General features: G+C 31.4%; 4 protein-coding genes across 6 annotated transcripts; 2 read left to right on the plus strand and 2 right to left on the minus strand.

Moving 5' to 3' along the window:
- Nucleotides 1-5,770: 5,770 nt before the first annotated feature.
- LOC105669654 (fatty acyl-CoA reductase wat-like) lies at nucleotides 5,771-7,807 on the minus strand. Its single transcript, XM_067361052.1, has 4 exons — nucleotides 7,335-7,807; nucleotides 6,337-6,585; nucleotides 5,963-6,105; nucleotides 5,771-5,885 (listed from the first exon to the last, which is right to left on the minus strand). Exons 1-4 carry the CDS (start codon nucleotides 7,620-7,622, stop codon nucleotides 5,771-5,773), a joined length of 795 nt encoding a protein of 264 aa, XP_067217153.1. The 5' UTR covers nucleotides 7,623-7,807.
- A 267-nt stretch (nucleotides 7,808-8,074) lies between these two features.
- LOC137001873 (repetitive organellar protein-like) lies at nucleotides 8,075-11,505 on the minus strand. 2 transcript variants are annotated; one of them, XM_067361059.1, is made up of 8 exons: nucleotides 11,382-11,505; nucleotides 11,013-11,265; nucleotides 10,665-10,843; nucleotides 10,399-10,584; nucleotides 10,239-10,311; nucleotides 9,824-10,095; nucleotides 9,327-9,555; nucleotides 8,075-9,214 (listed from the first exon to the last, which is right to left on the minus strand). In XM_067361059.1, exons 2-8 carry the CDS (start codon nucleotides 11,161-11,163, stop codon nucleotides 9,096-9,098), a joined length of 1,209 nt encoding a protein of 402 aa, XP_067217160.1. In that variant the 5' UTR covers nucleotides 11,164-11,265; nucleotides 11,382-11,505; the 3' UTR covers nucleotides 8,075-9,095. The 2 variants fall into 2 exon arrangements, with proteins under 2 accessions (XP_067217160.1, XP_067217159.1); XM_067361058.1 differs by having other exon boundaries at nucleotides 11,013-11,505.
- Nucleotides 11,506-13,476: 1,971 nt separating this feature from the next.
- On the plus strand, nucleotides 13,477-15,677 carry LOC137001856 (uncharacterized). The gene is made up of 4 exons (XM_067361039.1): nucleotides 13,477-13,541; nucleotides 13,685-13,956; nucleotides 14,225-14,453; nucleotides 14,566-15,677. Exons 1-4 carry the CDS (start codon nucleotides 13,502-13,504, stop codon nucleotides 14,682-14,684), a joined length of 660 nt encoding a protein of 219 aa, XP_067217140.1. The 5' UTR covers nucleotides 13,477-13,501; the 3' UTR covers nucleotides 14,685-15,677.
- Nucleotides 15,678-16,453: 776 nt separating this feature from the next.
- Nucleotides 16,454-24,519, plus strand: LOC105679217 (cytochrome P450 6B1-like). Of its 2 annotated transcripts, none has more exons than XR_010891682.1 (7): nucleotides 16,454-16,549; nucleotides 16,663-17,007; nucleotides 17,361-17,895; nucleotides 18,030-18,263; nucleotides 18,710-18,961; nucleotides 19,088-20,985; nucleotides 22,793-24,519. XR_010891682.1 is itself a non-coding variant. In XM_067361029.1 (7 exons), exons 2-7 carry the CDS (start codon nucleotides 16,672-16,674, stop codon nucleotides 19,243-19,245), a joined length of 1,452 nt encoding a protein of 483 aa, XP_067217130.1. In that variant the 5' UTR covers nucleotides 16,454-16,549; nucleotides 16,663-16,671; the 3' UTR covers nucleotides 19,246-19,555. The 2 variants fall into 2 exon arrangements, 1 of the variants encoding a protein (XP_067217130.1); XM_067361029.1 differs by lacking the exon at nucleotides 22,793-24,519 and having other exon boundaries at nucleotides 17,361-17,631; nucleotides 17,695-17,895; nucleotides 19,088-19,555.
- Nucleotides 24,520-24,882: the final 363 nt, after the last annotated feature.

Here is a 24,882-nt window from a genome sequence, read left to right on the forward strand (position 1 = left end):
AGCTAAAAATGACTTGTCGCTCTTTTCCTTTTGCACGGAGAAAGTTCCGAGGTCCACACACAACATGCAAAAAAGACCGATTTAATACATGCGTCGGAAGACACCCTTATACCCAAAAAACCACTCCCAAAATCACTTAAACCATTCTAGCCAAGCTAAAAATGACTTGTCGCTCTTTTCCTTTTGCACGGAGAAAGTTCCGAGGCCCTCACACGACATGCAAAAAAGACCGATTCGATACATGCGTCGGAAAACACCCTTATACTCGAAAAACCACCCCCAAAATCAATTAAACAATTCTCCTCAAACTAAAAATGATTTGTCGCTCTTCTACTTTCGCATAGAGAAAGTTCTGAGGCCCTCACACGACATGCAAAAGAGACCGAACCGATACATGCGTCGGAAGATACCCTTATACCCGAAAAACCACCCCCAAAATTACTTAAACAATTCTAGACAAGCTAAAAATGATTTGTCGCTTTTTTCCTTTTGCACGGAGAAAGTTCCAAGGCCCTCACACGACATGCAAAAGAGACCGATTCGATACATGCGTCGGAAGACATCCTTATACCTGAAAAACCACCCCCAAAATCACTTAAACCATTCTAGCCAAGCTAAAAATGACTTGTCGCTCTTTTCTTTCTGCACGGAGAAAGTTCCGAGGCCCACACACAGCATGCAAAAAAGACCAATTTGATACATGCGTCGGAAGACACCCTTATACCCGAAAAACCACCCCCAAAATCACTTAAACCATACTAGCCAAGCTAAAAATGACTTGTCGCTCTTTTCCTTTTACACAGAGAAAATTCCGAGACCCTCACACGACATGCAAAAAAGACCGATTCGATACATGCGTTGGAAGACACCCTTTTACTCAAAAAACCACCCCCAAAATCAATTAAACAATTCTCCTTAAACTAAAAATGATTTGTCGCTCTTCTACTTTCGCATAGAGGAAGTTCTGAGGCCCTCACACGACATGCAAAAGAGACCGAACCGATACATGCGTCGTAAGACACTCTTTTACCCGAAAAACCACCCCCAAAAGGGTGTCTACCGACGCATGTATCGGGTCGGTCTCTTTTGCATGTCGTGTGAGGGTCTCGGAACTTTCTTCGTGCAGAAAGAAAAGAGCGACAAGTCATTTTTAGCTTGGCTAGAACGGTTTAAGTAATTTTGGGGGTGGTTTTTCGGGTATAAGGATGTCTTCCGACGCATGTATCGAATCGGTCTTTTTTGCATGTCGTGTGAGGGCCTCGGAACTTTCTCCGTGCAAAAGGAAAAGAGCGACAAGTCATTTTTAGCTTGTCTAGAATTGTTTAAGTAATTTTTAGGGTGGTTTTTTGGGTATAAGGGTGTCTTCCGACGCATGTATCGGATCGGTCTCTTTTGTACTTTGTTTGTAGGTTTCAAAACTTCCTCCCTGCAAAAGGACAATAGCGACAAATTATTTTTAAAAAATTGTTCCAGGAACGTTCCAAACTTCAACCAGCTTTTTTATTAACATTTATCAAAATCACATTTATAAATTAGATCCCGCAGAAACATGCTAAAACGTAAGCGTATCAATTCCAATTTCTATAAAAATGTTTTTCGTAGTATGAATAGGTGTCTGAATTGATAAATAAAAATATTTACGATTTCTCCTTTGATTCCAAATATACTTCACGCAACTCTATTGCGTCAACATCAAATTGGGAGTAGACATATGTGGAACATTGTCTAGATCAGCGCTCGAAATTAGTTGCACATTTCGGGCCGATTCAAGAGACGACGCCTTCTGTTGCCCCACTATCGCCCGGCCGCTGGCGGCCGAGCCGTCGATAGCTCTGGCCAAAGCCGGATGTACGATTTTGTGGCCCCTAAGCTATGATCTTAAGAAAGCCCCCTCTTATTAACAAAAAATACATTTTTTTAAATCTTTTCTATACTAAAGAGGCCCCCTTATAATGTGAGGCCCCTAAGCTGTAGCTTATCTAGCTTATGTGTAGATCCGGCACTGGCTCTGGCGCCATTCCCATTATTAATTCCCATTATGAGGATTTGTTATTGAGATTGATGTGAGTTTCTTGTTCTGCAGTGTCTTATTCTCCGTGCTAGGAGACAGTGTTTTAACTGACAAGTGACTGGACAGTAATTTTAAGAAAGAATATGTCAAAATTTTATGTAAGCAAAAAAAAAAAGATACAGTGCTTATTAAATAACACGCATAAAATTGTAAAATTAAAATTGCATGGTTCTAATAATACAATATAATACGAGGGTCAATCAAATATAAACCAAACTTTTTTTCTTATTGCTGAACGAGCTAACGTTCGCGACTGAGATCGAGTGCAGGATATTAATGGACGTATCTAGACTACCTTCTTGTCACGCACATCACCTTGCATTCGTTCGTTTATTAATTACAGTTAAAAAACACGATGAACGAGCAAGCAGTACCTAGTGGCGTTGTGCAACGCATTATCAAGTTCTTTACTTTTAGAGAACCGGCCTAGCCACTGTGGTTCTGAATCTGCACGATAGCTATATATAACACGAACTTTATACATGTATACAAGGGTTGGGTATCAAACATACATGATTTTAAGAAAAAAGTGCCATGTAAAGACTTGCGTCCTCGGTCGATTTCACGTTTTCGTTTGTTAAAAACTTGATTATAATAAATAAATGTGAAGTGATGTGCAAGGCGGGAATCTAAACACGTCCATTAATATCTCCACTCGATCGTAGCCGCGAACGTTAGCTAAGTTAAGAACAATTAAGTCGGTAAACAAAATTCATGAAAGACTTACCAAAATTTTTTAATCTAACAAGGAACATTTTTGAATGATCCACGTGATTATTTCAATATTTATTTGCTAAAATTACAGCATTTTGATTTTTTTAAGTAAATATTTATAAAGTAAATCCTATTTTATCAGATAAAGTAAAAAAGTATAAATAAAAATGTAATATTTATTACATCCTGTTTTAATGATGTAACTGATGTACGATATCGATTTTATCTCGAAGAAAATATTATCGCAATAGTTTTAAGCAGAAAACAGTTATCAAAGAAGACTAAATTAATATTTACATAATAAACAAATGACATAAATCTATATTTGTATTTTTGGAACAGTGCGCTGTACTGAAGAAATTTGATTTTAAATTAATTGAATTGTCAATTAAAGATTTGTAATATTATTCAAGATAAAAAAATTAGAATCTTTTGTATTACTCTATTAATAAAATCTGATTAATTGCATATTTATATTTTTCTGGTGTATTCTTTTTAACATGTGTATATCAAAACTCGTTACTTAAATTTCTGCTTTATACATATAATTATGACGATTATTTTCAATACAATTCTCTGCGAAAGAATGTAGTCGTGCTTTTTTCTTAAAAATAAAATATTAATTTCTACTGTTTATTCCCACATTTTCAAAACGCATATCTTGGATTTTAGATCTTACCTACTACTTGTACCGTCTCTGCGTCATTTGTTTTCGTTGAAACATTTAAAGACCATAGATATTATGAACCAGCAGAACGTCATGCCGATCAAAATCAACACGAGTTTTAACGCTTGATGGCACCAATACAATCTGTAATATGAATAATCCACAAGTTTAGAAAAATTTTTTAATTGGATAATAAAAGATTAAACATAGAGTACTATATTTAATATTACTCCCTATTTATGAAGAGACGCGAGTAAAATAAAGTTTTAAAAATATGATTTAAATTTTGTTCAAATTGGACATAAAAAATTTTGCAATATTTTTATGGAACGAATTTTTATCATAATTGCGATTCGGAAATAAATGTATATAAATTTTATAAAACCAAATCAAAAATTAAACGATTATTTTTTAGTTTGTTATCGAGTATATGAGTAAAGAAAAACTTTCGCGTAGTTTTTTGAAAAATTTTGAAAATGTCATACTTTTGCCATTTAGCGCGTGCTTGCGGCAAAGTGTCCAGGGGATCCTTAATGAGATGCACTCTCAATCCTCGTATGTACATCTTGAAGTAAACTTTCCAATTGAGATTCTTTATATCGCAATCAAAGTTTTTACGATCATTGGACGTGAACTTTGCAATCATCTCGCGTACTCGATCATTAGTAAATATCCATTCTTTTGTGGAGAAATATTTCAACACATCTATGGATGTGTGTATCCTTTTGTAAAGCTTAAGCAGTCTTTAAACAATTCATGATATAGAAATGTTAAATAACCAATTATTAATACATAAGTTAAAAATAATTTACTTTTCCATGTAATTATATTCTAAATTGCTCAAAATTATTCTAAATGATTTAATATGGTTGATTGATTTTAAAAATTTAAACAAATTCTAATGTATAAAAAACACTCATTTTATTTCACTTGTTATAAATATTAGCATTAATGGAATTTATTTTCTCTTATAGTGTAAAACATACATGCAACTGTTGTTAATAAAAAATTGCTTTGAGGAAATATTGTATAAGCAAAAATCCTATAGATTTTTTTATGTCGTGTTTGATTTGATTTGATTATTACCTTAGTTCCTTTCTCCAACAAAAAGTCGCGATGTCGATCAACAAAGCTGGCAACAAGTGGCAGAAATATATGAAAAAAAGATGAACAAGTCTGTACTTTGTTAATCTAAAGCTATAATACCACATTGCTTTGTTAGAGGGAAATTCAAAAATTCCCTTTTCAAAGAAATCCTTCATATCATTATAACTTATCGGGTTGTCCTTACCCACATAATTATAAATCGGAATGTCACTAGGCAAATCGTTGTTTAATCTGAAACAATGACGTAACGAGATAACATCACCATGTTTACAAATGTAGTAAAATTTTTTAAACTGAATTAATTGCCGCTAATTATACATTAAAATAGGTGAATACAAATAGAAACGGAAAAATATATTGAACAAATATAATATCTCAAAAAAACAATTTCTAAACACTCTCAAAATTAATTTGTATACGAAGATACGCTATTTTTATCCATATAATAATTCAATATTTTTAAAACCGTGTATTCTGTTTACCAACACTTTTAAAAAAATTTTTATTAATTTTAGCTTATGTTATAATAAAATAAAACTTATGCTAACTAATGGCAGGACGAAAAATACCGATCAGCAAGTCACCAGCCTGATTCCTAATCACGTATATGAAAATTTGAATATTAAAACCATATGTCTAATGGCACTTTTGTCGGAATGTTAAATGTCGAATGCCTAAATGCGTTTTCAAGTATTGAGATTAATTTATATCTAATAATATTCATCGATCGAAAAAGACAACGATGATGATAAATGTACTTTGTATTAGCTGCATCACATGCGCACGCGATAAGAGTGTTGATTACTAAATCAGCAGGTATCACATTTGTGGACATCGAACCATCGCAATGAACCGATCGCAGCAATCCAATACTAGCACCAAGAATAATTCCTGTTGGACCGTATAAATTGTCGATCCAACCTCGTGTAGGTTCTCGATACGTTGAAATTACTAAAAGTAACAAGATAATAATCCATAATTTTCAACTTAAGATTTATCAAATCTTTATACGTATTATTATTATAATTAATTACTATTTAGTAATAATAATTACTACATTTACAATCATTTATAATTAATAACATAATTAATTATTTTTATCCAAATAATAATTCAATATTTTTAAAACTGTGTATCCTATTTGCTGACACTTTTTAAAAAAATTATTATTAATTTTAACACTATGTTATAATAAAAATGTTAAACTTGTGCTAACTAATGGCAGGACGCAAAATGACGATTGGTAAATCACCAGCCTGCTTCCTAATCACATCCTCCGCCATCGCTTTTGTAAAAGTATAGGTATTTGGCCATTTTCCTAATAATCTGTAAAAGATAAAAAAATAAGATTTTTTTTTCGCTTTTTTCTTTTCGAGAATTTGAACAAAGAAAAATTCACGTACTGCGGTGTTATATCGGCCAATTTATCATCCGTGCATTCCATCAAAGCGAGTAGTTTGTCGTAATCCATTGGCGCGTCGTAAAATTTTTCTTCTATCGCGTTTTGTGGACAGTTTGCAAACGCGGTTGATACATACACAAATGACTGAAGAAATTGAACAAGTAAAATATCAGTCGCGTTGTTTTACTATAAAATTTTAACTTTTAAATTTCCGAGAAAAGTCATTCGATTGAATAAATAATAAATAAATAGTAAATCGTAAATAATAAATAATATAATAATAAATAAATAAATAAATAACAAATCATGAAATAATTGTAAGATGCTTCTTAGGTAATTCTTATCGTTTTTTGTTTCTTAAATATATTTAAATACCTTTAAATTCGGGATTTCCTTGCAAAGATTTAAAACGTCTTTCGTACCGCCGACATTAATTGTTACGGCTAATTTCAATTTCTCATTAAATTTTACTGTTGCCGCGATATGAAAGACAATCGAAACTTCTCGAATGAGAGTAGCCCGATCTTCCAAAGATATTCCGAGATTTGGGTGGTTACAATCGCCCGTTATAGCGATTACTTGATCTCGGAAATTCGGCTGCTCGTCTTTCAGTTTTTCAAATAGCTGCATAAAGTGAATAATGGTAAATCCATAATTAACTGAATTAAAAGAAATTCATTATAAAAGATTAATAAAAATCGACAACTTTTATCATTTATAATAAATCTTCGACTTTAATCTTTTTCTTTAACAAATGGTAGGAGTTTTGCTCTGCAGTTCTGGTGTGCCTCTTCAAAAACTGTAAGTGAGTGGTCCCTTTAAGTGTAAAACCATCAGACATAACATTTACATAAGTTCTTAAACAATTCCAAGAAATATGAAAATATGAAACTATCGAAGGACGGTAAGAATTTTTTTTGGTTATCTAACAGTTACTAGATTAGCTTTACATGAGTTTTTTTTAATTCAATTTTTCTACGTTTGATTTAAAAGAAACCCCGAGCTCTTAGAATACAAATTAATGACGCAACAATAAAAAAAGAACTTGAAGACTAATTAGCAAGGTGTGGTCACTGAGTAGCAATTATTTACATTTTTTTCTGTTTATCAATCGAGCGAGTCGCTCGCTAATGATAATGGCAGCATCTACAGAAATAACTTAGATCATAAAATATTGAACAAAGTACAATTTGATTACGTAATTTCTTTGCAAATTTTACAGCATATTAATTTAATTTTTTATTTAGTGACACAACACAATTTGATTGAACTTGAAATTGTAAAATAATTGAATTCCATAAATTTGTTATTAATCGCCAAATTTTTCTTGTATAGTTCTAGAGCGCTCTGCACTCAAAAGATTAAAAACTCACCACATTATCAAAAATTTCTTCTATTCGTTGTTGTACATTTTTGTCCTTCTTTGGACGCACTAGTAAGTAAATAGTTCCCAATCCAAAACACAGTCTGAGAAGTTTCTCGATTAACAGCTTGCCTAGAAAACCGGTACTGCCGGTGATAAAGATGCTTTGGCCATGATAGAACTTCTGAATCGGCGATAGTTTTTCATTGACCGCCGACAAATCCTCTTTCGATGAGGATTCCATCAGCGAGAGTTCCATGCGTGATTTCGATTTGCATTCCGATTCAATAACAGCCATTTCGTGGTCGTCGATTCGATGTGCACTTTATATGAACACTTTTATTATCACTTCTCCTTCTGTAAGCGGCTAACAAGCTTCCACCTTAACAAATGAGCTTCGTTATTCAATCGATTCATCTTATATTCAATTCGCAATGTGTTACGCGACGGCCCCCATTATGTATCGTAATTTACGTATCCATATTTATCGACTTTTTTATAATACATACATCTTTGAATTATCATAATATATTCCAAATGTTATTTTTTTTTTCGATAATACAAAAACTATAAAAATTATACATAAAGTATATAATACACAAGGTGATTCGAGCGTGACAGTATTGACTAAAAATAACGCAGCGCATAAAACTAAACAACCCGGGAAAAAAAGTTTATATCCAGTTATATATAATTATATATAATTTTGTAGATATAATTATGTATGGATTTTGACCTGATCTAATTACATATAAACAGATAAAATTGTTTTTAATTATATATAATTAGATCGTATTATGCATACTTCATATATATCTATGATTAGATACAATTATATATTTTTACAATTATAATTAGATCTAATCTTTGATGGGTCTATTTTTGTAGTAAATTAAAAAAACCAAAATATCGTCCCTCTCATGCCAAAACTATGAATGTGCACATTTTTTTCAACATTGTTTTTTTTTTGTGAAATTATTTTATGCTACTTGATTTAGTATTTATATAGTTTTAAAGAATACCTAGAATACTTTAGATCTTAGGTACTTCTATGGTATCTTAGACTCTGAAACTCTGTAAATACAAAATCAAGTAGCATAAAATAAATTTTATAAAAAAAAACGAGGTTAAAAAAATTTGCACATTCATGGTTTTGACATTAGGGGAAAGTATTTTGATTTTTTTATTTACTACAAAAATAGACTCATCAAAGATTAGATTTGCATAAGGGAGACTTATCAGAGATTAGATTGCATAAGGGGGACGATATATTTTTACGAATAGATTATTTATTTATAATATTTATTAATTTATAAAAACAATCTCATATATAAAATATACTTATATATATAAAACAATATTCAGAATACTTAAATTTTTCAATAAAAGAAATAAAATAAATCAACATCATTATTATAATTTGCAATAGAGAGATTAATCTTTTTTCATGTATTGCAAACATGTGTAATGTGATGAATGTAGAAAGCACTTTGTCATACACGCGAAGAGAAAATAGCGCAGACCTTTTGAAACGTATACAATAATAGAGTCAAAACGAAACAAAAACTATATTATTTAATAAATTTGAAACTCGTATTCTTCTTAGTATTTTTAAGTTCCATTTATAGTCAATATATTATACTTTTAAATATATATTACATAAAAAAAATTCAAATAAAATTAATAATCAAGTGCTTTTATAAATTTAAAAAAAAAACTGAAATATCTACGTAAACGATAAAAAAATTGTGTAAAAACGAGGTTACTCTCTTTACTCATTATTTCTTGCTTCTCTTTTTATTTCTCCAATCCTTTGTGTTATAGCTCGATGTAAATCTTTTTTTGTTTGTATGATCCAACCATGTTTGGCCCCGTACTCAATAGAAAAATCTAAAAATGTAATTTTATGAATTTAAAAATCTATTACAAACTTTTTTATAATAAAAATTTCTATTTATTGTAATTTATTAAGATTATAATAATGTAAAAAATTATTACTTACCAACTATTGCTTTAATTGCAAAAGGATGTAAATATGAGATTTTAAGATTTTGTCGGTCTTTTCCTTGTGATCTAGGAGTTTGTCCAGTCAGAGTACAATTAATTAATGTTTCCTTTTTAAACACTCCCGTTAAAAGTCTTCTAGCTATCTGCGATGATCTATGAGAATTCCCTATTGCTGCATAATATATTATATTTCTACAATAGAAATTATCCTTTAAGTGTACCATCTGCAATCAATTTTCTTATGTTTAATAATTTACAGTATGATTTTGCATTTATTAATCATGAAATTCAATTAAAAATTAAATTAATATTTACTGTACAATAAATAATCCCATTTATGCCCGATTTCACCAACGTAGATTAACTATATAATCTTAGTTTAACTTGCTCTTCATCTTTTTCTAATTCTTCGAACTAGAAAAAGATGAAGAAAGTTAAACTAATGAGATTAAAGTTAATCTATATTGATAAACCGAGCATTAGAATATTTACCTTAGCCTCGAAGTTTTTTCCATATAACTGAGTATCTGTAGCTTCAAATTGTTCTATTTCAATATCATTATCCTTAAGATTTTCTATATTATCATCAACATTCTCTAAAGGATTTATACTATCATCAGCATTCTCCAAAGAATTTATATTATCATCAGCATTCTCTAAAGGATTTATGATTTCGGATCGTGAGTCTTCTATATCCATTTCAAGATCATTAATGTTCTCTGACGAAGTTAATTGACAGGAATCTTTATCAATCTCCTTTAAAACTAGAAACAGATATATTCTATTATGTATACATTATACATAATGAAATGAACTATAATAGTGTACGTAATAGTGAAATGATAATATTAACATAACTTATATAATTTATGTTATACTATAATATAAATTTTAACAACAAACTTACAAGATCTTTTTTTTAACTCTTTTCTAGTTTCAAAAAGCATTTTTTTCAATTCTTCCTTTGTTGGACTATGATCCTGCAAAAGGTATTTCAAATCATATTTAATTCATATTATTATTGATTGAAATAATATTCTGATTTAAATTATGCATTTTTGAAATACCATTTTTTTATTATCTTGCGAAATATTGTAATCATCAATCATTGTACTTGAACTTGATAAATCAATCGTACTGTTAACAATATGATTATTGTTAATAACATTATTATCAGGCAATTCTGAATTAGTATATTTATTCAGTACATCAAAAACTGCAGAATTTGATGTCTTCTGTATTTCTTTTAAGACCTAAGATTTCAATAGACAATTTATAAATAACAATATAAACAATATGAAAAAAATATGTATTAAAAAAAATTATAATTTACCTTTTTAGTATTATTTTTGCTTTTAGTATTAGCTGCTTTTGGTGTTATAGATGAAGAGTACAATGATTTTACTTCCTTTCTTTTGCGAAGAGACATTTCTCTTTTATTTAATTCTTTATTTTTTTTAGCTTTTTCCAATTTAAACATATCGAGACGTTTTTCCATATAACATTTATTATCTGCAATAATTTTTTAAAAGTTATTAAAAATTGCACACAATATAATGAAATCATTTTCTAATCTATAAAATTTCTTTATCAATAAAAGCATTTTTGAGCGTTGTAATTGAGTTATTTATAGTGAATAACAATTTCTACACAATAGATGTATATTATAATTTAACCTTACCTGAATGATCTATTACTCTTCCAGTATATTCTTTATTATTATAAGTAAATATCACTTCATCACCTTTCTTAATATTTTCTTCATCATAAATAACATTCTCATTTTCTACTAAACAGTGGGAATTGTCACTAGCACAGTACAAAAGAAACATTTTCAACAAATAATTTTCACAAAATATTAAAAAGGTCGAGATAGTCTCACACACTATGTGCCGTATCGTTATATTACACTTTGCGATTTAGTCTACTCTTGGCTATGTTTCCAGCAGTGATAATGAATAAAAACATATAATATTATGTACACATATCTTTCTAACAAATGGTAGAAGTGGTAAGACTGTTGAGAAAAAATTAATGCGCAGCATATTACTCAATCGAGAACCGTGTACACATGCCTGCGCCGCTCTGCGTCTGCGTTCGCGGTTTTCGATTGTTTACGCCAGCGCGTGATTCTGTCTTATTTCAATACATGTCAATACTTGTCATTTTAAGGTTAGATTTCCACACGATAGAAAATTATAATAATAGTACACGCAAGAAATCATTTAACGCTATTAATTTGAAGAGCCCCAGATGGACAGTGTAAAACAATGTAAAATTAGCAGTAGAAAATTGGAATAAGAAATGGCCAATGTGTGTGAATATATATTTCCACGAAAAAGATATAAATTATGGGAAGAAAATATAAATGTCTACTTATATTATCTAACGCCGCAATATCATCTTCATAATCATGATTATCATCGACAAAATAATTAGATTCATAAATTTCATTGTCGGATATCTCATCTGTACAAATATCGCTACTTCTGCTTAAATAATTATTCTCACGGCTTATATTCAAAGATTGTGTAAAATTTTGTTCCGTTTTATTTGTTTCCGTTTCATTAGTATCATTGTCACCTTCATCCATACAAGGAATTGATAATGCAATTTTTTTATCCCATCGTTGACGGTTTCTAACAGGAATCTATTTGCATAAAAATTTCAAATATATTTTAATGTTTATCTTTCATATATAATAATCATATAGAAAATATAAAAATAATTTTCTATACATACCGAGACATTTATATTTTCTTCCCATAATTTATATCTTTTTCGTGGAAATATATATTCACACACATTGGCCATTTCTTATTCCAATTTTCTACTGCTAATTTTACATTGTTTTACACTGTCCATCTGGGGCTCTTCAAATTAATAGCGTTAAATGATTTCTTGCGTGTACTATTATTATAATTTTCTATCGTGTGGAAATCTAACCTTAAAATGACAAGTATTGACATGTATTGAAATAAGACAGAATCACGCGCTGGCGTAAACAATCGAAAACCGCGAACGCAGACGCAAAGCGGCGCAGGCATGTGTACACGGTTCTCGATTGAGTAATATGCTGCGCATTAATTTTTTCTCAACAGTCTTACCACTTCTACCATTTGTTAGAAAGATATGTGTACATAATATTATATGTTTTTATTCATTATCACTGCTGGAAACATAGCCAAGAGTAGACTAAATCGCAAAGTGTAATATAACGATACGGCACATAGTGTGTGAGACTATCTCGACCTTTTTAATATTTTGTGAAAATTATTTGTTGAAAATGTTTCTTTTGTACTGTGCTAGTGACAATTCCCACTGTTTAGTAGAAAATGAGAATGTTATTTATGATGAAGAAAATATTAAGAAAGGTGATGAAGTGATATTTACTTATAATAATAAAGAATATACTGGAAGAGTAATAGATCATTCAGGTAAGGTTGAATTATAATATACATCTATTGTGTAGAAATTGTTATTCACTATAAATAACTCAATTACAACGCTCAAAAATGCTTTTATTGATAAAGAAATTTTATAGATTAGAAAATGATTTCATTATATTGTGTGCAATTTTTAATAACTTTTAAAAAATTATTGCAGATAATAAATGTTATATGGAAAAACGTCTCGATATGTTTAAATTGGAAAAAGCTAAAAAAAATAAAGAATTAAATAAAAGAGAAATGTCTCTTCGCAAAAGAAAGGAAGTAAAATCATTGTACTCTTCATCTATAACACCAAAAGCAGCTAATACTAAAAGCAAAAATAATACTAAAAAGGTAAATTATAATTTTTTTTAATACATATTTTTTTCATATTGTTTATATTGTTATTTATAAATTGTCTATTGAAATCTTAGGTCTTAAAAGAAATACAGAAGACATCAAATTCTGCAGTTTTTGATGTACTGAATAAATATACTAATTCAGAATTGCCTGATAATAATGTTATTAACAATAATCATATTGTTAACAGTACGATTGATTTATCAAGTTCAAGTACAATGATTGATGATTACAATATTTCGCAAGATAATAAAAGAATGGTATTTCAAAAATGCATAATTTAAATCAGAATATTATTTCAATCAATAATAATATGAATTAAATATGATTTGAAATACCTTTACAGGATCATAGTCCAACAAAGGAAGAATTGAAAAAAATGCTTTTTGAAACTAGAAAAGAGTTAAAAAAAAGATCTTGTAAGTTTGTTGTTAAAATTTATATTATAGTATAACATAAATTATATAAGTTATGTTAATATTATCATTTCACTATTACGTACACTATTATAGTTCATTTCATTATGTATAATGTATACATAATAGAATATATCTGTTTCTAGTTTTAAAGGAGATTGATAAAGATTCCTGTCAATTAACTTCGTCAGAGAACATTAATGATCTTGAAATGGATATAGAAGACTCACGATCCGAAATCATAAATCCTTTAGAGAATGTTGATGATAATATAAATCCTTTGGAGAATGCTGATGATAGTATAAATCCTTTAGAGAATGTTGATGATAATATAGAAAATCTTAAGGATAATGATATTGAAATAGAACAATTTGAAGCTACAGATACTCAGTTATATGGAAAAAACTTCGAGGCTAAGGTAAATATTCTAATGCTCGGTTTATCAATATAGATTAACTTTAATCTCATTAGTTTAACTTTCTTCATCTTTTTCTAGTTCGAAGAATTAGAAAAAGATGAAGAGCAAGTTAAACTAAGATTATATAGTTAATCTACGTTGGTGAAATCGGGCATAAATGGGATTATTTATTGTACAGTAAATATTAATTTAATTTTTAATTGAATTTCATGATTAATAAATGCAAAATCATACTGTAAATTATTAAACATAAGAAAATTGATTGCAGATGGTACACTTAAAGGATAATTTCTATTGTAGAAATATAATATATTATGCAGCAATAGGGAATTCTCATAGATCATCGCAGATAGCTAGAAGACTTTTAACGGGAGTGTTTAAAAAGGAAACATTAATTAATTGTACTCTGACTGGACAAACTCCTAGATCACAAGGAAAAGACCGACAAAATCTTAAAATCTCATATTTACATCCTTTTGCAATTAAAGCAATAGTTGGTAAGTAATAATTTTTTACATTATTATAATCTTAATAAATTACAATAAATAGAAATTTTTATTATAAAAAAGTTTGTAATAGATTTTTAAATTCATAAAATTACATTTTTAGATTTTTCTATTGAGTACGGGGCCAAACATGGTTGGATCATACAAACAAAAAAAGATTTACATCGAGCTATAACACAAAGGATTGGAGAAATAAAAAGAGAAGCAAGAAATAATGAGTAAAGAGAGTAACCTCGTTTTTACACAATTTTTTTATCGTTTACGTAGATATTTCAGTTTTTTTTTTAAATTTATAAAAGCACTTGATTATTAATTTTATTTGAATTTTTTTTATGTAATATATATTTAAAAGTATAATATATTGACTATAAATGGAACTTAAAAATACTAAGAAGAATACGAGTTTCAAATTTATTAAATAATATAGTTTTTGTTTCGTTTTGACTCTATTATTGTATACGTTTCAAAAGGTCTGCGCTATTTTCTCTTCGCGTGTATGACAAAGTGCTTTCTACATTCATCACATTACACATGTTTGCAATACATGAAAAAAGATTAATCTCTCTATTGCAAATTATAATAATGATGTTGATTTATTTTATTTCTTTTATTGAAAAATTTAAGTATTCTGAATATTGTTTTATATATATAAGTATATTTTATATATGAGATTGTTTTTATAAATTAATAAATATTATAAATAAATAATCTATTCGTAAAAATATATCGTCCCCCTTATGCAATCTAATCTCTGATAAGTCTCCCTTATGCAAATCTAATCTTTGATGAGTCTATTTTTGTAGTAAATAAAAAAATCAAAATACTTTCCCCTAATGTCAAAACCATGAATGTGCAAATTTTTTTAACCTCGTTTTTTTTTATAAAATTTATTTTATGCTACTTGATTTTGTATTTACAGAGTTTCAGAGTCTAAGATACCATAGAAGTACCTAAGATCTAAAGTATTCTAGGTATTCTTTAAAACTATATAAATACTAAATCAAGTAGCATAAAATAATTTCACAAAAAAAAAAACAATGTTGAAAAAAATGTGCACATTCATAGTTTTGGCATGAGAGGGACGATATTTTGGTTTTTTTAATTTACTACAAAAATAGACCCATCAAAGATTAGATCTAATTATAATTGTAAAAATATATAATTGTATCTAATCATAGATATATATGAAGTATGCATAATACGATCTAATTATATATAATTAAAAACAATTTTATCTGTTTATATGTAATTAGATCAGGTCAAAATCCATACATAATTATATCTACAAAATTATATATAATTATATATAACTGGATATAAACTTTTTTTCCCGGGTATTTAATTTTTTTATCTTTTTTAATTGAATTTTTTTTAATGTACTAATGCGACATGTAATATGATAATGTAGTAGTTCTCTATACATATTATTATTACATTGATAGCAATAACAAGCGAAAAGTCAATAAGCTATTTTACAACTTGACATTTAGCCTTATAAATATACATTTTCAATGAATAGTAAAATTTTGAAACTTGTTACTGATATCCCAGAACAATGACTTGTTATTTAACAACTAATGCTATTTAAAATTATTTTAATTACACAAGTTTGTATAAATCAATACTTGTGTTTATTTAATAATAAAATTCATGTCAGCAACAGTCATGTTTAACATAATGATAGAATCGAATACTTTTAGAAATTTAATTTTGTAGTATTGGTAATAGTACGGCTAGTAAATAAAGCAGCATGCATTCCAAATTTCTAAATACATATGCGCATGCAAGTATTATATGTACATTTGTTAACTTATCGCTCACTACTTACCATGTAACAGTTTTAAAATACGTATTTACAAAATTTAGAAGAAAAACAATTGCAAGAAATAAAAGTAAAAAAAAACTGCTGCGTAACAGAATACATATTGTAACATTTCAGACACATATTTATAAACGCTTCTTCGTCCAAGTCATTACATAGAATTGTTTTTTCTCAAATACGTGAGGTAGTCAAAAGTGCACGTAAAATTTGTATCATAGCGTGGCACACATTCTTGATATTTCACTTTTCTCTGAATTTTTATTGTGTAAGTAATATCTGCTAAATCATATTATTCAATCAATATATCTGTAAAAAATAATAGTGAACTATCAATGATGTAATTTAAAATCTTTGATTATGACGAATTGTTTCCAACAGACATCAAAGATGTTAGGACTTCTTGAACTATTATACGGATTCATCGCCTTCTTCCTTGCGCTTTATTATTATTACAAGATAAAATTTAATTTCTGGAAGAAGCGTGGTGTACCCGGGCCCGAACCCATACTATTCTTCGGCACTATGAAGGATGTCATATTACAGAGAATGAGTAGAAAAGATTATCACAAAAAGATATACAATACGTATAAAAGTGAGCCGTTGATAGGATTTTTCGACCAAACGGTGCCGATTTTAATGGTCAACAATCCTGAATTGATCAAGGATGTCTTAATTACAGACAGTGCAATATTTTCAAGGCGAGGCTTTAATTATTCTAAAAAGGTACGTAAAGTGTTTACAATTATAATTTTTATTTACTAGCTATTACTTGTTTATTTTTTTATTAAATCTCTTAAATATTAAATTGGAAATGTAATATTAAAAAATAGTTTTCATCGCTAAAAAATTTCTTAAAAAATTTAAAAAATTTAATTTGAACCATATAGAGCCATATAATCCTAGTAAGTCAAATGTTCAAATGCAATCAAATTTACTGTCAATTAATATTCTAATACGGCAGATTAAGAACATATTGGACAAAAATAATTCTACATATTCTCTTAGATATTATAAAAACTACAAGATTCTTAACTATAATATTGTTATCATTTAAAATCTAAACATATTTATTATAGGCGGAACCGTTAGACCATCAAATTTTCTACATGAATACAGACGAAGTGCAACCCATAAGAGCAAAAGTGTCGCCCATATTTACACCAAGCAAACTTAAGAGTATGGTTCCTTTGTTACTGCAACGCTCGGAGATTTTTAAGGATTGGTTGGACACACTGTTATTGCAAAATGAGCAAATAAATTATAGCCAAGTGACGGCAAAATATACCGCTGACTTGAGTGCTACCTGCCTGTTTGGTTATGATATGCAGACTTTAAGAAATGGCGAAAGTAAAGTTTTACAATATATTAAAAAGAGGATGAACGCTAATAAATTGAAAACAATGTTGACAGATTTGCTACCAAATATAGTAATATACAACAAATTATACGATTTATTCGGTTATTATATGTTTAACAATGCGGAAGATTTGCAATTTTTTACCGAATTAGTCAAAGATATTGACGGTTACAGAAAAAAATATGGTATTGTTAGGCACGATATTACCGATGCCGTTATGGGACTCCAAGAAAACGGAAAGTTGATTAAACCAGGTATAAAAGCTTCTTACAATTCTTAAAATTTTCAGAGAAATAATGAAAGGTTGACAAAAATACTCTTATTTATTAAACATTGATGCTGTAAGTATAAATATTTAACATACATTTTTTCGCACTTTTTTCTATAGAAAGTACAAATAACTTTATTGCTGCAAATATGTTCACATTTTTCTTTGGCGCATATGAAACATCTTCCGTAACGATGACTCACACAATGTATGAATTGGCTGTAAATCAGTCGATCCAGGACAGACTCCGCAAAGAAATCAAACGTGTACGCGCAGCCAATAACAGAAATAAAGCAGAAGAAATAACATATGATGATATAAACACAATGTCTTACTTGGACGCAGTATTTAAAGGTAAATTCGATTATTATCTGAGAATTATTCGGTAAAAAAAAACAAATATGGCAAACTTAAAAACTGTCTAATAAATAATAAATATCTTATTTTACAAATATTTACTTATTAAATCATAATCTTGTTTATTTTTAGCTGTTTGATCTTAATAATAACTAACATAACTTCTATTTTGTTTTTAACAATAAGAAATCTACTTAAAATTTTATTATCATTATCTTCAGACATTCTTTTCTATAAAAAAAGTGTCAACATTATTTACTAACAGTTAACTTTTTCCAAATTACTTAACATTGGTCAATTATTTAATAAATTGGTAGCTACATTTACTAAACAAAAAAGAACCAACACACAAAATAGACACTTAACATATGCAAAAAAATTTACAGTTAAGAGATAAGGAAAAAAGAAGTTGGACTTCGGTTATAATTATGAATGATTTCCAGAAACGTTGCGAAAGTATCCGCTAATAGAACTATTAAAGAGACAGGCTTCATCGGCCTACACTTTTAGAAATTCTGAAGTCACTATTCCGAAAAATCAATTAATTGGTATACCTGTCCATGGCATTCATCATAACCCAGAAATATATCCAAATCCAGAAGTTTACGATCCTGAAAGATTCATGGATGAAGCGGCCAAATCAAGACCTTTAATGTATTTTCTACCCTTCGGACATGGTCCAAGAAATTGTATTGGTATGTAAAAGCAATATTTAGTTATTTCAAGAAACAGAATATTGTTGATTATTGTAATAATTGAATAATCAGCAGAGAATAATATAAAAATTATTTTCTTTTTCTCTTATTAATGATATTCCGCAGGTGAACGGTTTGGCATACTGCAAACAAAAATATCGCTCATTACTATTGTGGAAAATTACAAAATTGATACTTGTGAGAACACACGAATAGTACACAGCAAAGACATAATAGTTCAACAAACAGCATGCATGTATCTTAAATTGACCAAGATCAATTGATGCTTATGCGTAATCTTTATATCTTGCACTAATGTGTCAACTATTATATTTTCAAAAAGTAATGTACTTTAAACAGATATGACAAATATAATGAGAAATTAAATATTAAAAATTTCTTATTATATATTTTTTTAATACTTTTTAAAGTACATTATTTTTAAAAATATATTATATATATTTATTCCTGAATTCTCACGTCGACAAGTTATGCTTTTAATACATTATATTTATTAATAATGGTTATTATGCAATGTCTCGTCCGGATGGATAATCGTAGTAGCGTTCCGCTGCGCTATCCTCAACAGGTTTTTAACTAAATTTAAAAAAAGGCGCCGCTCTCTTACACTCAGGCGCGCCTAACTGCACTCACGAACCTTTATTGTTTTTCTGTTGTGCGATTCCTCAACACGTTAGGCGTAGTTTCCTTTTGGTTTTTTGTTTCCTTTTTAGTTTTCAGCTTTTCAGGTATGGAAAAATCGGTTTATAAGTCAAAGAAGAGGAAGAGGTCACCATCGGCAGACCGTTTGGCGGGCTTGGAGAAGAAAATGTCCCACTTACTTGATATTTTGACGCAAAGAGAGGCTAGAGCGCCCCGTCACCCCTCCCCGTCTGCGTCCGCGTCCTTTTCCCTTGTACAACAGGAGAACCAGGGGTCACGTATGGAGTCAGAATCTATCGCTCAGAGATCTGACTTGAATGATAATATTTTGGTATCCTTTGCGAGACAAGTGGGACCAACGGACCCCCAAAATTCAGATGTGTACGATATTGCTGGATCTGTATTTGCGAAATACAGGCGGCATGACAACACAACCTTTTTTGCCCAATTATTCGGACTACCCAAATTTTTTTTTGCTATGGCAGGTAAGATCTTAGGCAAGGACGACTCGCCCCCTAGGCCATCTAAACGTGTTACGCTAGAAGACGCCTTGCCCATAATCTCCGCCTCGGAAGAAGATAATACAGATTCGCTTACCAAACAATTGTTTGGTTCCGAGCTGGAGGGAGAGGAAATCTTACCCTAGAACGAGCTAATAACCCAGAGGTGGCGTGATCTGACCCGTAACGGGCTTCCCGCAGATCAACGAGAGCTCTTGTTAAAAAAATACTCCCCCCCCCTCCCCCCGAGACAGTAGCTTTTCTTAAGGCCCCCACCTTGAATCAAGAGTGTAAAATAGCACTCAAAAACAACTCCATGGTCAAGAGGGATGAATATGGAGGTAAGAACCAAGATCAGGTGGGCATAGCACTGTGCGCCTTAGGCAAAGCCATAACAGATTTCCTTAGGCCAGTTACGCAAAATTCTCTCGGCCCTGAAGCTCGCATAGCGGTCACAAAGGTCAATGAGGGAGCGAAAATTCTGGCGGACCTCTTTTATCGGCTTTCTCTGACTAGAAGGGCGCAGGTCACACCCGCCCTTAATTTGATCGCTAAAAATACAGCGGATGCTATTCCAGCTGACGATCTCCTTTTTGGTTCTTCTTTCGGAGAACAGATAAAGAAAGCGGCCTCTATAGAAAAATCATCCAAGGATATCATTAAAACGCCGCTAGCAATATCTCGGAGGGTTCAGCAGCCGATCAAACAACCGACGGAGGTAGCCCCCGTTAAATTGGGAAATGCCCGCGCCTCTGTGAGATACCCGAGATCGGCGACGAGGAGAACAGGGGCGGCGAACAACAATCACCGGTCATCATATCGCTCCAGGTCCCAGTCGAGGAGACACTAGGCCAGGAGGAGGTAAATATTGCCGGCAGGTATTTTTTTTCCCGGTGGAAGGAAATTACATCAGACCAGAAAATCCTACAGACCATTGCTGGCTATAGGCTACCGTTCACACAACACCCGCCTTCTCAGGTTAATGATCCTCCTATCCACCTATCTAAGTTTGAGGAGCAAATTTGCTCCCAGGAAATTTCTCGACTTCTCGTTAGAGGAGCAATCGAGATTGTGACGGAATGCAAGGACCAATTCTTTTCTCCATATTTTGTTATTAAGAAATTATCGGGAGGTTGGAGATTTATTCTCAATTTAAAACGTCTCAATTAATTTATTTTAGCTCCGCATTTTAAACTAGAGGACTGGAAAATGGTAATTCGCCTCCTCTCCGCAGATGATTTTTTGGCCTTAATTGATTTGGAGGATGCATACCTCCTTTTATCTATTCACCAGGATGATAGAAAATTTCTGCGATTTCGTTTCCAGAATCAACTCTTCCAGTTTAGAGCCCTACTTTTTGGACTAGCTTCAGCCCCGTATATCTTCACAAAGATCTTAAAACCAGTCTTATATTCTTTTAGGAAAGAGGGTTTTTTTCGGTGGTTTACTTGGACGACTTTCTTCTCATCGCACCCACATATGATCAATGTGCAGAAAATGTCACTACAACGATGAACCTGTTATCCTCTCTAGGCTTTATTATTAACAGACGTAAGAGTGTACTCACGCCGACGAACTCTTGCCGATTTTTGGGTTTTATTTTTGATACCCAATATTTTGCGGTCTCGATTCCGCCCGACAAAAGAGATAATCTTCTACAGATGACTCTTACCATGTTAAGTAAAAGCAGCTGCAAGATTCGTTTTTTGGCAAGTTATATTGGTTCTCTGATATCTGTTTGCCCGGCTGTACAGTATGGTATGCTGCATACCAAAATCCTAGAGAGAGAAAAGTTTCTAGCTCTTGAAGCAACAAACGATAATTTTGAAGCCCAGATGCCTCTCCCAGCTTCGCTCAGAGAGGATCTTTTATGGTGGAAGGCTGTTTTAAAAAACAAGTCACAACGCAATTATATTCGATCAGGTCGTTTCGATATTGAGATTTTCTCTGATGCTTCCTTAACAGGATGGGGAGCCGCGTCTGGTGGAGCTCGGACTCATGGATTTTGGTCACCAGAGGACAAACAACATCATATTAATTATTTGGAACTTTTAGCTACATTTCACGCACTGAGATGCTTTGCCTCTCACTTACAAGGATCTAACATTCTTTTAAGGGTAGATAATTCCACGGCTCTTTCGTATATTAATCGTATGGGTTCGGTCAAATTCCCCATTTTATCCGAACTTGCCCGTAAAATCTGGTATTGGTGCGCAAAGCGAGATATATTTATATATGCCTTATATATCTCTTCGGTTCAGAATATTGAGGCAGACACTGAATCACGAGTTGTGTCGGAAGAAACAGAGTGGGCTCTTGGACAGGAGTATTTTGACAGAATTAACTGTTATTTTGGTCGTTTCGATATTGACTTGTTCGCTACATCGATTAACAGTAAGTGCCAACGTTTTGTCTCTTGGCATCCGGATCCTTTAGCACAAGCAGTTGATGCGTTTTCATTAAATTGGAGCAAATTTTATTTTTATGCATTCTCCCCTTTCATTTTGATTTTCAAGGTCTTACGGAAGATCATTACTGATAAGGCTGAAGGGGTTGTCGTTGTTCCTTGGTGGCCAGCCCAGCCATGGTTTCCTTTATTCAATCAACTTATAGTCAACCAACCAATCCAATTTGAACCGGACATTAACATGTTATCATCTCCTTTCAGAGACGTTCACCCAGCTTGGAACAGGATTTCCCTGGTAGCCGCGAAATTATCCGGCAAGTCTTTTTGCTCAAGGGGACACCGTTCTCAGCACTGACTGCAACGCTTGCATCAGTTTTGGACGCTATAATAGCGCAATATTCAAAACCCCTTAGATTATGGTGGTTTTTCTGTAAACAGAAGGGGATCAGCTGCTTTGCCCCGTCGGTTTTTGTTTTTCTAGATTTCTTATCCGCTTTCTTTTCGGAGGTAGGCTCTTATGCTACCTTAAATACATATCGTTCAGCCATATCTCTTATTTCTTCGGAAGAGATAGGGTCTCACCCTTTAATAACGAAATTTTTCAAGGGTGTCGCAACTTTAAAACCACAACGCCCTCGTTATGATTTCATCTGGGATCCATCTCCAGTGATTGATCATTTGGCCACTTTATATCCACATGGAAATCTTTCGCTGGAACAGATATCGAGGAAGTTGGTTGTTAACCAACACTCCTTGCTCTCACAACGGCTCAAAGAATGCAAACGCTTGCAGCTATTCAATTATCGAACGTTATCATATCAGATTCCATAATCATAAAAATCCCGGCGAAGCTTAAAACTTCCGGCGTTGGGAAAGTTCAGCCTTTACTCGCATTCAAACCCTTCCTGGACAAACCAGAACTCTGTATTGTTTCCTTAATAAAACTTTATTTTCAAGTTACTTGCGATCTCCGTCAGAGGGGCTGCGACTCTTTTTTTTTATCTTTTTTCGTGTGCCACACAATTCAGTCTCTTCCCAGACACTAGGTCGTTGGGTCAAGACAGAACTAGACGCAGCGGGAGTGGACATAAGTATTTTTTCAGCACATTCTACTCGCCATGCTTCAACATCTCTCGCGGCAAGTAGGGGCATTAGCTTAGATGAAATCAGACGGACTAGTTGGAGCAGGTCCTCGGATGTTTTTGCTCGATTTTATAATCGACCAATAATTACGGACTCATCTTTTCAGGCTAAGATCCTGAATATTTCATAAGGCTATATACTAGTTCTCGTAAAAAAAAAAAAAAGAAATATAGTTTGTGTTTCGGACTTACACATGTATGTTGGGTCATATGTTCATTTATAATAAAATAGACAAGAAGTTCAAAAGGCAAATAAAGTTGTACTTTATTTACTTTTAACTCCATTACAAATCTGAGCTTTAAACATCTACGATTATCCATCCGGACGAGACATTGCATAATTGATTAATTAAACGAACTTACGTGAAGTTCGATTACAATTATGCTGTTTCGTCCGGATGGAGAGTCCCTCCCACCCACACCATATATTTCAGATTTGTTTGCTTTGAACTAATGAAGGCTCGTGAGTGCAGTTAGGCGCGCCTGAGTGTAACAGAGCGGCGCCTTTTTTAAATTTAGTTAAAAACCTGTTGAGGATAGCGCAGCGGAACGCTACTACGATTATCCATCCGGACGAGACAGCATAATTGTAATCGAACTTCACGTAAGTTCGTTTAATTAATCAATTATATGCTATTATTAATAAATATAATGTATTAAAAGCGTAACTTGTCGACGTGAGAATTCAGGAATAAATCATGTCTAATTGGCTGCGTAAAAAGCAGCGTTACTATGTCAATTAATACAAATTTTATGTAGTATTTTATAAGCTATTATATCATGATAACATAATTATATAATATTATTATTAATATCACTAAAATAATAATAAAGTATTAAAATTTCTGCCGTACACTTAATTAATTATTAATTCCGCTACATGCCAAAAATAATGTTTGCAATCAATGAGATAAACCTCTATTGTTTAAAATCTAAGCGATAAGAAATATATATTTGATAAGTACATTCGGTAAGATACATTCAAAAAATTTAATATAAGAATGAAGGATCAATATTCCAAATTTGAGTTTTGAGGGATTTTTTAATCTACGTTCTAAATTTTTTAAGCTAATCATTTCAATAATTTTAGCTCCACAAATATAACATTGCGCACTGGATGTTTCAGTCAAAGCGTTATTATTATTATTATATCGTAACGGGGGGGCGTTCCTCTTTCGAAGCGCCGCCCGCGGCACCCAGACATTGTCC

The sequence above is a fragment of the Linepithema humile genome, unplaced genomic scaffold (genome assembly GCF_040581485.1).
Source record: "Linepithema humile isolate Giens D197 unplaced genomic scaffold, Lhum_UNIL_v1.0 unplaced_2, whole genome shotgun sequence".
Classification (NCBI taxonomy): domain Eukaryota; kingdom Metazoa; phylum Arthropoda; class Insecta; order Hymenoptera; family Formicidae; genus Linepithema; species Linepithema humile.